Source organism: Nothoprocta perdicaria, unplaced genomic scaffold, assembly GCF_003342845.1.
Source record: "Nothoprocta perdicaria isolate Ctin4 unplaced genomic scaffold, notPer1 scaffold_11, whole genome shotgun sequence".
Taxonomy (NCBI): Eukaryota; Metazoa; Chordata; class Aves; order Tinamiformes; family Tinamidae; genus Nothoprocta; species Nothoprocta perdicaria.
The window spans coordinates 5,208,522-5,222,807 of NW_020454205.1; the positions used below are offsets into that span (position 1 = coordinate 5,208,522).

The 14,286-nt window shown below is 45.8% G+C and overlaps 1 protein-coding gene across 1 annotated transcript in view; it reads left to right on the forward strand.

Annotated features, from left to right (window-relative positions):
* The window catches only part of UNC80 (unc-80 homolog, NALCN channel complex subunit), a 107,627-nt gene that overhangs the window by 86,773 nt on the left and 6,568 nt on the right, over window positions 1-14,286 (forward strand). The window contains exons 53-60 of the mRNA XM_026047473.1: window positions 1,525-1,650; window positions 3,533-3,656; window positions 4,368-4,574; window positions 5,980-6,164; window positions 7,085-7,250; window positions 7,892-8,071; window positions 9,840-9,978; window positions 12,004-12,060. Of these exons, the coding sequence (XP_025903258.1) occupies window positions 1,525-1,650; window positions 3,533-3,656; window positions 4,368-4,574; window positions 5,980-6,164; window positions 7,085-7,250; window positions 7,892-8,071; window positions 9,840-9,978; window positions 12,004-12,060 (1,184 nt within the window). The remainder of the gene's footprint in view (window positions 1-1,524; window positions 1,651-3,532; window positions 3,657-4,367; window positions 4,575-5,979; window positions 6,165-7,084; window positions 7,251-7,891; window positions 8,072-9,839; window positions 9,979-12,003; window positions 12,061-14,286) is intronic.

Sequence of the window (14,286 nt, forward strand, 5' to 3'; positions counted from 1 at the left end):
TCTGTACAAATGTACATGCTTATGTTCTGTGAGGAAAAAAAAAATAAAAAGGGCGTTTCTGCTGTATTAGATTTAATATTTTCTAGAATGCAAACATGGAAACTTTTCCAGAAGTAACAGAACACCTGTCAAGTTTACCATTGCTCTGAGCAGGTCTGAAAACACTGATGAACAGTTCAGGGGCAAAGCTGGTGTCTGTCAGCCTACTGTGCTCCAGGCCTATACAGGACTCTGCTGCGAGGGCAGAGGAGCCCCAAGCTGCCCGAGTTTGTGAGGCTTCTTGCTTGGTTAGGCATATACAGCTGCTGAGAGGCACTGCGAATCTGTGTGCTCACACTCTGTGGAGGCGGTTGCTACATAACCCAATACAGGTAGAGAGGCTTTGCAGTCTGCCATGCAGACACAGCCAGGTGACTCGTAACACCGAGCGCTCCGAAGGGCCTGGAATGAGAATCAGCCAGGGGGAACAGAAAAAGCTCTGGCGGTGCCGAAGCGCAGTCAGGGTGCTTACATCTAGCTGCTGGGGACATCCGAGGATAGCTGCCAGAAAAGGATGTACTCTTATTATTAACTTGCTTTTTATCATTACCTGCCCAAACAGGTAATGCAGGCTAATATTCACATGTAGACCAAGTACAGCAAGAAGGCCCAAAAGAGAACTGCCAGGAAGGTGGGAAAATATCTACCTGATAATAAAAAAAGACAATGCCTTCTCCCCTTTGAAATTCTCCTTTGGCTTTCTGGAAGAAAACATAATTGCCCTTCACAGGCTGAATTTAGAGAAAGGGGGTGCATTTACCTTGTCTAAGGCTAGGGGTTTGCTGAATAGTCTCTGCTTGTTTCCATGACGGAGAGAAACAGGCAGATACAGAGTTGTGATATAATCTGAAGGAAACATCCCAAACAGACCAAGTAAATCTCCCTTACAAGTGCTGTTTTCTTGTGCTGGTTTTTCATGGGATGCCAGACAACCAGCTCACATGCAGATGGCTGCATTTTAGACATCTGGAGTCAGGTAAGATGAATCACCGTAGGAACAGACTGTGTTTGAGAGGAATCTGAACATTGTACAAAATCTGGCTTGGGTCAGGCTTAGGACATTGGTTTTGTAGTAGATCAGCAAAAGAAGGCAAAAGATGACCAGTTTCAATGCAGACTTTTTGCTTTGACATATTTTTATTTGTTACAGTCATTACATGACATATCCTCCAACTCTAAATGTTTCACCAGTCCAGTGCTGGTCATTCAGGGCTGGTACTGGGTACATTTATAAATGTACCGGGTTACCCCTGCACTCCTCCCATCCTTGCTGTTTTCCTCTCCTCCCTTTCCTTTTCCTGCTAGAACTCCTTCTCATAACTGGCCCTGGCTCCTGCAGGATCTGCCGAGGGGGTCAGTTCTCCTAGAGCCACCCCAACCTGGTGCTCAGTGGAAGGCCCCTCCATTTCCCATCATCTTGGAGGATATGGCATGGATGAAACTGTAAATAGTCAGTTGTGGTGATGTGCTCTGTTTGTATTGCAGGTGATGGGAGTGGTAGGACCCTCCAGTGTGGCTGACGGATTACCCCTTCTTCATCTCAGCCCTTATCTCTCGCCACCTCTGCCCTTCAGCACAGCTGTTGTCCGGCTTGTAGCATTGCAGATACAGGTGTGTCTGCCCTGGCCTCAGGCCAGGCCTGTTTTAGCTTCTGGTTGAGACACCACCTCCTCGGTGCTCTGTTTTTTTTCCTGCAAAAGCTGGGCAAAAACTGTGGAACATACACCAAAAATCGAAGAGATGCAACATATAAATTGTCCCGTATCTGTGAAGGCTTGAACTGAACTCAGAATACACCTGCTGGAACCAAGTCCACAGCAAGCATCCATCAGCTTAACACTGTCACTAAAGTGCTGGGAGTTCAGCTGATTGATGCTATCTAAGGCTCTGACAGGTATATTAGGGTTTTTTTTTTTTTTACAGAATCTGAGGGCCTCACGTATGTCTCCTGTGGCTGGAGACAGGCCCAGACCTGGGTCATGCCCATGCAACCCTGCCTCTCTTCCTGTGGGTGCATGTGCGTAACCAACAAGAGTTTGTGTTTGTCTGCTCTTAGCTGGCCTGGTCCCCCGAGCGGGGGACAGGCTCCAAGAGGCAGGACAACTTGCCTGTTCAGCTGCTGACTCGGGAGTATCCTTGTGGTCCAGAATAACAACCTCATTCTGGGCTTTTTGGAGGCTTTCATCACTGTTCCTTTCTCAGAGCAGTGCCATGACTATTACAGAGTCTTTCTTCCTCTGTAATCCTTGACATAAAATCAGAATGGAGACCATGGCAGTGGTAGAACGCAGGGACAGATTTCCTAATCAATCTCCAACTTGTGTTTTTAAATATGCAGTGAAACATCCAGTTAGATTCTTCAGCAGACATTTCTGAGCTGAAGGGGCAGCTTGGGAAGGAGGGCTTCAAGGTCAAGGATCAAAGCACAGTGCTGTCCCTCTGAGTGTCAGGCAGAAAAGGGTTGTCTAGCATTGACTGGCACAGAAATAACAGAGATTTCTTCCAATTCTGAGGTAATGGTTCTTTAAACAAAACCAAGAAAGGGTCACTCAACTTCTCTCAAATCTTTGCTCTGTTTTTAAAAAAACAGACACCAAATGAATCACTGTTTTAACAGTATTGGGAATTTTCACATTATTTATCTGTTTATTATCTCCAGTCTATTTACTATCCTCTGCTCCCTCATTCTTCTCATGAGATTTAAATTGAATAAAAACTTAACATGTCATAAAAACATCTGACAAGCCATATTCCTAATACTTCCAGAGGAACATGAAAAGGAATTGCCTCACACCCCATCACAAACTATCTCCTGGAATTTCTCACCCAAGTGTGCAAGCTTGGGGTGTTACAAGGTTGGGTTTCATTTCACAGCTATAGCAACTGGGAAGAGCTGTGAATATGCTCATGTTCTACTGACAGTCCTTTGAGTTGCTGCAACTACAGAATAGGATGAAAGTCCCTATGCTTTAGGCTTGAGTGTCAAGAAATAAATGTTTGTTGTATTTTTTTTCATACTTTGCTTTAGGAACGATGGTAGGGTAGCATAAGGTGAGGTGAAACAAAGACTGCATTCAGAAATAACCTTGTGCAGAGAGCAGAATATTCAGATTATATCATTTGCGTAACTCTCTTCATTATTTTCTTCTCTGTATTTTGGGCCAGATCCCGATGTCATTCACAGCAATGTAGAGTTTGAGTTTAAAACCCAGCTGACCCCCCTTGAGAAACATCTGTCTTTGTTAATGATGTTTGTGAGTTAGGAGTCTGGGCTTCTTATCTCGTGGCTCTGACGAGCAGGTGATGCTTTCGTTACTCCATGAATTCCTCGCTCCTGACTAAGCGCGCTCAGGGTTTCCAATTCAATCAGGCCATCACTGCCCATGTCGTACTGTGTAAACAGGGTGCCTGGGGGTCATCGTTCCCTGCAGTAACTTGTGTTGCGTGATCTGCTGATGAAATCGTTTAATCCTTTCTTATTATTACTGCACAGGCTTTGAAAGAAGATTTTCCCCTAAGCCATGTCGTCTCCCCATTCACCAATCAGGAAAGAAGGGAAGGAATGCTTTTAAACCTACTGATTCCATTTGTGCTCACAGTAGGATCTGGAAGCAAAGGTCTGGCTAATTTAACAAAAAGAATATTTCTCTCCTATTCTGACAACCAATGTTTGTTCTTTGCCTGCTCTCTGTTGACTTTTTTTTATTTGTTTTCCTGTCACTGGCAGTGTGTCTAAAATGTCCATTGGGGCTGAAACTGCAAAAGGCCCCACTGGGACAATGACTCCTTTTTGTTTCTCCTCTTTGTTTCAGCTGTACCGTCCTTCTCAAGTCAGGTCTTTCACAGATGCCCTCCTCCTTTCGAAACAGGAGCGCGAGGCAAGACAAACCTGTTGTAGCAGCAGGAGCCAGAGAAGGGAGCAGATGTCATGGAAATTGGGTGCCCCTGTGGATTGCCCTCTGCCCAATCCATGCCACTCATCTGGCACAAATCCTGCTCCTTGTTTTCTTCTATAGAGGATGATCACTGTTAAGTTCCCAAATGAAAGCAAAGAGAGGGGGAGGCCAAAACCAAATGAGATGATTAGATAACTGAGCAGGACATTTCTTTGTGCTGTGTAGCTCTGTGTTTGTGTATGTGTGTTGGTGTTGAAATAAACTTTGCCTTTGCTTGCAGGAGGAGGAGAAGCATAACAAGGTGTGGGGGACTGATTTTGGCTTTAGGGGATGTTGAGATTACACCGCATTTTGGAACTGAACGGGGTCTTCTAGGTGTTTTTGGGACATGGCCTGATCTCTTTCTCTCTCTCCCCTCCCTGTGCATCTCAGACAGCCCCTGGCTGGAGCAGCCTGAGGTTCTGCTGCTGCTCCAGACTGTTATCAATATCCTGCTGCCTCCTCGCATCATCAGCACTTCCCGCAGCAAGAACTTCATGCTCGAGAGCTCCCCTGCTCACTGCTCCACCCCGGGGGATGCGGGGAAGGACCTGCGGCGGGAAGGGCTCGCCGAGTCCACCAGCCAGGCTGCCTACTTGGGTGAGTGAGGGCTTCTGCTCGTCCCTGCGGAGAGACTGAGATAAAATGGAGCATTCAAGACTGTAGATAGCACCAAAGGAAAGCAACCCCAGCAGGTGCTCAGCTGTCCCCCTGCCAGGCTGTCGCAGTGAAGGCACAGAATGCTGCAGCTTCAGGGCCCTCTGACTAGCTGGGGTGAAGTGTCATGCAGTCTGGCTCCTGGCCCAACGTGTTCGCAGTCCTCACGGACCTGTATAGCTCTGCTCACTGTGTGCTGCTGCAAGGGAGTGCTCTGTTTTCTCACCTGTGGCCCACATGTGAAAGGAAAGGAGAGGAAAAAAAAATAGCAGTGGAGGTTATCAGAGAATATGGAGAGAATTTTGTCTCAAAGCTCCTATTCCTCCAAGCAGCTTCTTTGTTTCTGATTTTGTGAGAGCATTTAACTAAAAATTTGTATTTCATTGAGAACTTTCATTAACCTGTAGCTGAGATATGGACTAACACAGATGAAAAGGTGGCAATTCCTTACTGGTTTATCCCTCCCCCCCCACCTTGCCCCCCAAAACCTGCATATACATGTGTGATAGCTGAGACCTTGGCCCGCCTACCAAGAACCATGGAGCGCAGCCAACCTCCGGCTGTTCCCCAGCCCACCTGTTCCCTCTTCCAAAGCCCAAAGCAGAGGAGCAAGGAAGCTCCTCTATAGAAGAAAACAAGAAGCAGGAGATTCCTTAGCTCTCCTGTAGGCTGCCTGTTGGTCACTGTGACTTGATATATAGCCTTGTTTTGAGCCTCATCTTCGTTCCGTCCCATCTGTAGTGCAGTGCTCTTGTGAATTATGGCCCTTGGCTTACTGGACTCTATTTGTGTTTAGATTACAGTTTGTCCCTGACTCACACAGCTGCAGTTACCGGAAAGGATCTTTTCATTACCCTGTAAATAACCTGGAGGTTGTGGTGCTCACAGGGTGGCTCTTCGGTGTGAAAATGCTTGATATGGATTTCTGAGGTTGGCTGAACAGACAAGACTGTATTCCCAGCCTGAGCTGGTTTCATATCTGAATTCCAAGGAAGAAAAACAAATGCTTCAGAAAAACTTTTCAGGGTTTAGAGTAAGAAAACACAGAGGAACTTGGGTGTAAAGTAGGAAAATGTGTAGTAACTCACAGGTAAAACTGGAAACGGGACTCACAGGCTCCAATCCCAACATCTTTGCTATTACCAAGACTGCCCTCCTTCCCTGCAGCACTTGGATTCTAATTGGAAAGATGTTTGTGATTCTGGGAGGATGCTTGTGGGGGGGGTGCATGTGCATGTGTGTCTATGGAGGCCCATGGCCACTGCAGCTCCCTGCTCCTTCCCTGGTGCTTGCAGGGGACGCGGGTCACGTCTCTGACCGCCCTTTGCTGCTGTGTGTTCCCCTGTAGCCCTGAAGGTGATCCTTGTTTGCTTTGAACGCCAGCTGGACAGCCAGTGGTACTGGCTGAGTCTGCAAGTCAAAGAGATGGCGCTGCGGAAGGTGGGAGGGCTGGCCCTGTGGGATTTCCTCGACTTTATCGTGCGAACACGGATCCCTATCTTTGTGCTCCTTCGGCCCTTCATCCAGTGCAAGGTAACAGTTGCTTTGGCCCCTGCTAGATCACTCCCTGAAGGCAACGTGTTCTTTATTCCCCTGCTGCGACCTCAGCTTTCCTGGAATAACTGGGTGTTTTGTAGGGAATGACTTTTCAGAAGTCTGGATATACTGTTAGGCCTGTGAACCCTTTGAAAATAATCACAAGCTCTTTCCTAACAACAGCGAAGCATATGCCAGTCATGTAGAAGCTCTGAGACACAAAGCTGTAAATCAGGCTTAGCTCCCCTGGTTGGGAAAGCACTTCAAGGCTTGACCAAGAGGTCTTGCATGTCTACATAGTTTTGTAACAAAAACAACCAGAGCACTTGGGAGTAGTGTGGACGCTCTGAAGCTAGGAGGGAGCTGGTGCAGGCAGCAGAAAGCTTCAGGAAAAGCTCTTCTGAACAGAACTGAGCAATACAGCTAAGAGCCAGGAAGCACCTCTCTGCTTTGTGTCTCTCAGATGCAAGTTCTGACGGGAGCCTTGTGGATGGACAGGCAGCTGCCAGGCTGAGGCTGCTGGGGCTTAAGCTAATCATGGCTCTTCCTGGCTTACCGTGTGCTTCTCCACCTGGTAATTTTGTCTGAGCCTGCTGGGTCTTGCCACCTGGACAGACTGAATCATGTTAGAGGCAGGAACTGGCTCTTGCATGCAAGGGTAGAGCTTGGCACATAGGGGAGCCCTGACCCCCATATATTAACGTCACTGTGTGGTTTTGATGTCAGTTCAGTCAAATATAAGATTGTCCCTGAAACACAGGTGAAAACCTCTCATAGCTGCAGTCCAAACCCCATGTCTACAAAGAGGGCAGTCTGCTGGCCACAGGCTGATCCTACTCTGGAGATTCGTCCCAGCCCACTCGGCATCATTTTGTTGCAGTGCTAACATGTCCCAATGTTGTTAATGCCTCTGTCAGCTGCTGGCCCAGCCGGCTGAGAACCATGAGGAGCTGACTGCCAGGCAGCACATTGCCGACCAGCTGGAGAGACGCTTCATCCCGCGCCCGCTCTGCAAGAGCTCCCTCATTGCAGAATTCAATAACGAGCTGAAGATCCTCAAGGAGGCAGTGCACAGTGGGTCTGGTAAGAAGGACAGGGGCCATCAGCCCAATCTGGCTGGCTAGCTGGGCATGGAGGGTCACTCCTGAGAGAAACTACCTAGGAGGAGGACGGGATAATGCTCTCACACACCACCAGCCTCTCCCTGGATGTTGGTTTCTGTGTGCAGCCCATCCTTGCACTGCACAGTTTGGCCCCCTTCCTGCCCCCCTGGAGCTGCCATCAAAACACTGCCTGTTTATCTCAGCAGGTTTGTTTCCTTCCTTCTCCTCTAAGTCTCTTTTTGTTTTTCTTTACTGTTACCAAGCAGTGAAGTCCAGGTTAGCATCTCTGAGCCCCCCGCACCCTGAGCTGTCCCTTTCCTTTCTGGAGGGGACACTTTTCTCCTGCACTAGTCACCATTGTGACCACGAGATGGCAGTCGCAGCCTACAAAGGGGAAGAAAATTCACACATTTTGTTCTTAAGAAATTTAGAAGAAAATGTCTTTTCTCCTTCATACTAATTTGCCTCATTGCAGCTGGTCTGGAAAACATAGCAGTGAGGTTCAGGTTGGAAACTAGAGAGCATAAGAAAAGCAGCCCCAGCGAAGAGTTCAGAGAGAATAGGAGAGCGGGGCAGCTCTGTTCATGCTAACCTGGGTTTGATTTTCCTGCTCTCACACAGCTTACCAGGGGAAGACATCGGTCAGCACTGTGGGCACCTCCACGTCTGCCTACCGCCTGAGCCTGGCCACCATGTCCCGCTCCAACACGGGCACGGGCACTGTCTGGGAGCAGGACAGCGAGCCCTCCCAGCAGGCCTCGCAGGACACGCTGAGCCGCACAGATGAGGAGGATGAAGAAAGTACGTGGCTTTTCTTCAAGAAATTGGTGTGAGGTGTTACAGCGAGCTCAATCCTGAGCAGAGCAAAACTCTACTCTCCAGAGTGGAGAAAAGTGAAGAGCACAGGGAGATTTTAGCATGTGAAACATGGGCTGGCACACAGTTGTTGCAGTACTGACAAGGCATGTAGTTATCAAGCCTCTCTTTGACCTTAGTCCTGCAAGTAGGCTGGGACTGTTGGCTAGCTCCATAGTTAGTATCCTGTTGCTACAAGATCTTAGCACTTCCTGCTCCTCACTTCTGTCCAGCTGCTCTGACGCGGACTATGTTGTCCTCATTCTGCATAGGATCCAGCTGTGGCTCCCTGCAGGGTGAATTGGCTCTGTACTCCTGTTATCTGATGAGCACAGAGGAAGTTAAGCCTACGGATAACAAATGCTTGTTCTCCCAGGGTAGCTGGCAAGTCCAGGTTTTCTGGCATCAGTTTGAAAGGAGTGGGCTGGTGAATCATTTTGGTACTAACTTGCAATCTCCTGAATGTTGCTTCATCGTTGCAGCTGAGTTCCAGGTTATTCTTGGAATCTTCTTAGGTTTCCATTGAAGGCCAGGGTAGAAAACTACTTGTATGTCATCAGGCTTGGTCTTCCCTTTGCATTATCAGGGATATTGTCTTCTAATGCTGAAATGGTTGGTTGCCTCAACATCTTTTTACTTTTGTATTGGAGAATTGCTGGATCTTCCCAAAAGAGAGGAGACAAAAAATGTGAAAATACATGGCTCAGAAAAAGGGTTTGTTAGGGAGGAATTGCCTTTTGGGAGAAGAGAACCTCAGACTTTTCAGGCTCAGTCCAAGTTTGTCTCAGCTGAGATCATTACCGAACATTGCATAATGCAGCCCGCATTGCAATACCAACTCATTGCTCAGACACTGTGGCAATCGCTGGTTACAGCCACGGATTAATTAAGAGCCACTGTGTGGCATGATGAGCACTGCCGTCCTGTTGGCTTGTGGCTGTGTTACCTCAGCCCTGTCTCTTTAGAGCTGCCATAAAATATTTCAGTGTTTCAAAACTAGAAAAAAAAAAAGCCCAAAAGGAAAGAGAAAATTACACAAAACTTCTCCTTTGTTTTATTTATAATTCAAGTTCTTGTGGTTAAAAGAAAAAAAAAAAAAGTCACTACAGAGTAATTTCTTTCTAGATAATGGTTATAAATTCAAAACAGAACTGAAAACTTTAAGCAGTCCTAATCATAACGCAACTGTCTGCATAGTTCAGCTAAAAATATGTTTGAGGCAATTTATCCTTCTTGTGTATGTGCATGAGAGGCTTGTAAAATGCATGTTCCAAACCTTTTGAAGGTAAAGGGTCAATTTGTATTTTGTTTTTTTTATGCCTTTCATATTTAATACATTGCTTTACTATATCTTAACAGCTGTTTATTTTGTACCAGCAAAACATGCAGTTACAACACAGAGCATTGTATGTTAGCAAGCAACCCAGTAACCAGAAGAGTTGAGCCCTAGCAGAAGCTGAATTCTCCACTTGTTCCTGAAAGACATATAAACAGATAAACTCTGTATGTGTAAGGGGTCCTTGTCCTGCAGAACTTTGTGCATATGTCTTCCTCAGCTACGACAGTAAAATCTAATAGGAGCATTCAAATTTGCAGGCTTGAAGCCTCGATCAGTAAATGTCGCCTATACCTTTGGGGTGCTGTTATTACTGGACGTGTAGGTGAGGGTAGGAGTGGTGGTTTCGCCTCCTTTCTTGTTTTTTCTTTCTTGCAGATGACTCCCTGAGCATGCCCAGTGTGGTAAGTGAACAAGAAGCGTACCTTATGGGTGCCATTGGGAGGAGGCGGTTCTCCAGCCATCTCTCCAGCGTGTCTGCACCTCAGGCTGAGGTGGGCATGTTACCCAGCCAAAGGTAACAACATTGACTTTTCACCTTTCCCATTGCATTCACAAGAGCAGAAATGGCACAGGTATATTAGGTGCAATACAGAGATGTGGGCCAGTAGAAGCAGTGCCAAAATAGGGATGCTAAATTTACTCAGCCTGGATTAGCGTTGGACCAAGGGAGCAGGTTTGGAAATATGCAGGACGATCTGTGTTGCATAGAGTCCAGAAGAAAGAGCTGTCATCTCTAGAGACGCTCACCTTTAACAGTTTCAGAAATCCGCAGCTCTGCTATACCCCTCTGCTAATATAGTAAATAGCAAAAAGAGAGGATGTGATTTTTGGCTCTACATTGAGCCAGAGAACCCTACGTAACCCGTATAGGAAGTAGGGAGGAATCCCAGGAAGCTGGGAAGAAGGTTCCCTGTCCGATTTACCTTACTTTCTTCCATGCAGTCTTTGTGCTTTCTAGGACAGTAACTTGCTTGTCTGAGAAAGCAAATGTCAAATTCAAAGATGAGATTTATTAAGAATGTTTTAAACCAGAAATACACTTGTTGATTGAAATAACCCCCAAATGCCTGTTATGTCTGGCTAACATTTGAGTGGGGAGAAATGGATTAGGAATTTCGGAATTGTATGTGTCTTTAGGACATTTAGAGAGGGGAGTTTTGCATTTACATATGACTTTTTTTTTAGGAAGCATTCCTCCTTTTACTTTTTCATGACATAGTTAGGCAAAGGTATCTGACAATGAACGGATTAATTTATTATTTCCTATGAACCTTTAAAGAGCAAATTCCACATTATCTCTTCACCAGTCTTGGAAAATCAAATAACATTCTCCTCTCCTCTGTCTTGCTTGGAATTAAAGGAATGACCTTGATGCATAAAGGAAGAGTAAAAGCTGTGGTACATACCAGAAGAGACAGAAGTGATTTATAAAGGCAGAGTTGCACAGATTTTATCTGGGAGTTTTCACAAAAGAGCTTGCGGGAACTCATTTGACCATTCAGTCCCCTGGTTTCTTGAAAAATTAAGATGCAAGGCTGCATTTTCTCCAGTCTCTCTCTACAACCTGTAATGCGTGAACTTTATATGAGCTACAGTTGACTGACTGCAATGTTTCTTAGTGCCAAGTCACAGTAATGCTGAGAAAGAGAACTTAATTAAAACAGACCTTTAGTCTCTTATTTTTTAAGTACATGGTATACCAGGAAAATTGCTTTTCATCTATGTAGGGGAAGTACAAGCTCAGCAGGCATAATCATAGCCCACAACGTCATGCCCTTTTGAGTTATGGATCGTCTGTGGGCTTTTTGAGTGCCTCACAAATGTAAACTAATTAACGTTGAGTAATATTATTATTGCTTGCCTGCCGGCTCCCCAGCAGACTGCTTGCTCGCTTGCTTTCTTTCATGTTTTTCCACTGAGCTGATAGCTGCCTCTGCCCTGAAGTGGCTGAAGGGCAGAGAAGCAGTGTGGTTGTGTCCTCGTTTGCCAGGATCCGCGCCAGCTGTTTTCTTACAATTTCCCTGCTGTACAAGACCTTGTTCTCCAGATGTTTGTCCTTAGCGTTGTATCAGGGTGAGAGTGGTCTGTAGCTCATGGGAAATAGATGAGCACTCCCTCAGGAAGCACTCATGGGGAAAGGGGAAGAAAACAGCTTTATAGGCAGCTATGAGGAAGCAGAACCAAAATGAAGGAAAATGCTGCAGGAAAATGGCTCTGAATACAGTCCCCTGCCCCTATTTCCTGTGAAAATGCATCCTTCTGAAGCTCCCAGCTCCCCAGTTCGCAGCAAGAGATTTAGAAGTCTCCATGTAATATAAACCCCCTCTTGAGATTGCTGCTGTTACCAGATGTTCCTTCAGCTCCTTCTGAGTCATGTATGTGCTGTTAAGCGTGCAAGACCAATTAATGTTACCGTCCTTTATTTTTTTCTACTTTTTTTTCTTTATTCCGTTGATATTTTTCCCTTGCAAACAGAGACAATCGCATGCTTCTTGCCTTTTCTTTCCCTAAATTCTTAATCTCCCTGCCCCTCCTGCAGTGAACCTAATGTCCTCGATGACTCCCCGAGCCTGGCCACTGAGGGCAGCCTCTCTAGGTACAGTGCTAACACTACCTGTCTGTCAGTGTGTGTGCCGGGAAACGAGCTGTTTCCAATCTCCTCTGTCTCTTCCCCTCACCTTTTGTTGCTCCTTCCATCTCTGTCTCTTGTGGCTTATTGATATTCAGGCCTGTAAGTCAAAGGTGTAGCAACCCACCTTCAGTTTTCAGCTTTGATTGCCATAACTTTGCGGAAGCGGAGGGAAAGGGGAAAAGAGAAAGTTGCAGCAAGCTACAGAGTGGTCTGGCTAGCCCGGAGGCTTCCCCTTGCTTAGCAATTACTTGAAAGATCTGAGGAGGATCATCCACAAGGCATTAGTTGCAGCCTGTTAAAAGCATTAGCCTAGAGGCTTATATAAAACAAGAGACATCTGTTTTTCTGCTCATCTCACAGTGCTGATACCACAAAGACTTAATAACAATGTTATGCTGTGTTCTTTAGCATTCATTAATAAAACTAATTATGATAAATCCTGTGGAATATAGTTCTCCATGGATGCTTTACAGTCATTCTACCTATTTTCACAAAGTGTTTCCAGTCAAAAAGCTGCTCATCTAGCAGCTTTAGGAAGCTTGCAGGTAAACACCATTAATATGTATTTAAAATACGTCTGTCTCTGGCAACATGGAAGATAACGCGCTGTTTTGTTGCTTGACTTCACCAGCAGCAGATGTGGATGTGGTGTAGCTGTTTGTGCGGATGGTTTTTATTTTGTCAGTCTGGGTTTCCACGTTCACAGTGCCTGTGGGGTGGGGACGAGGCTGCTCTGTTTGTTCAGTCTTCTCGCTGCTGAAAAATGGCCAGTTCATGGTCGGCTGTGTCACTGAGATCATCCCAGGACTGGTGGCATCCGTTGCATGCGCACATCCTGCCTAGGCAGACCGGGCTCTGATTGTGCTGCTGCGAGGGCAGCAGGAGGAAGAGACGTCAGCTCTTTGGCAGGGGCACGAATATTATTATCAGCTTTTGTTAGGTAGTGAAATGAATTGCATGGTCATCTGAGCATGTTTGGGAGTTTGGAGAGAACAGAAGTTGGATGACTGAAGAAGGGTGCTCCCTTGGCTGGAGCTAGGAACTCGCTACTTTTGAAGAAGATAGGAAAAGGAGAAGATCCATATCTAGGTTAAAGCCTTGACGAGCTTGTATCAGGTTACATCAGTGCTAACTTTGAAATTTCTTGAACTTAAAGGGGGAATAGCTCTTGGTAGTAACTCCTAGTGACAAGGTCAAGGAGTCTACAACAGCTAAGTTAATTGATGAGTTTGAATGTGCTAATTTATTTTGATCCCTGAAATTTTATCAGATGTACAATGGCTTCCTGCTAATTTCTGTCATATCAACCTTTGCAAGGAAGGAGGACACCGTATCCTTCATGCTGTTCTATGATACAGAGCTGTCCTTAGACCAAAGATCACAAGGTGTGTTTGGGGACTGTTTCTGCTGTGGTTTATTTTATTGTCAGGAGCAGGCCCTGGCATCTGCATGGGATGCATCAAGGCTGCAAAACCTTAGGAAGAAATAAAAGCAGCAAGGCAAATACTGCCAGTTCTTCTGAAAAGTCTGGATTGCAGGTCTGTACAGCAAGAAAGGACAGTGATTCAACTGTATTGTTCAATCTGCAGATTGGATTCCTCCTCAAAAGGAGTAAAGTAGGAAAACGGACATTGTAGGAGTTTATTTGTGCTGTGGGAATCATAGGACTGAATGGATGAAATTTTATATTCAAGAACATTACCTTTGATTAAAGCGGGCTTCACTTTCTCTCCAATAGCTTTCATTTGGCTCAAGCACAGTGGTAGCAGCAGTTCAGCATTGCCTTGTGAATTGACACAGAGAAATGTGTCATATGGAGAATAGACCCACACAGAAGGTAGGAGTTCCAGATTAGTAGTGACAAACACAAAGGAAATGCAGTCCCTTTCCCTCTGTTCTTACAGCAGTTAGTTGGCCATGTATAACAGCAAGGATGACAGGAAGGGGACGACATATAAGTGCTCTGGAGGAAGTGGGCAGCATGCGGTATGTAGTTGAGGAGCGTTTGTGTTCAGCATGGTGATTTACTGTGGTTGTTATCTGAGAGGAGATGGTATTTCTCCAAATCATGACTGGATGAAAAATGAGAACTCTGCTGCACAGAGATGTTGCCTTTGGAAATTCCTGGTTATGTCTATCTGAAAGTAATTGTGGCTTAAAGGAAAACTAGAGCAAATTCGTATTACCAGA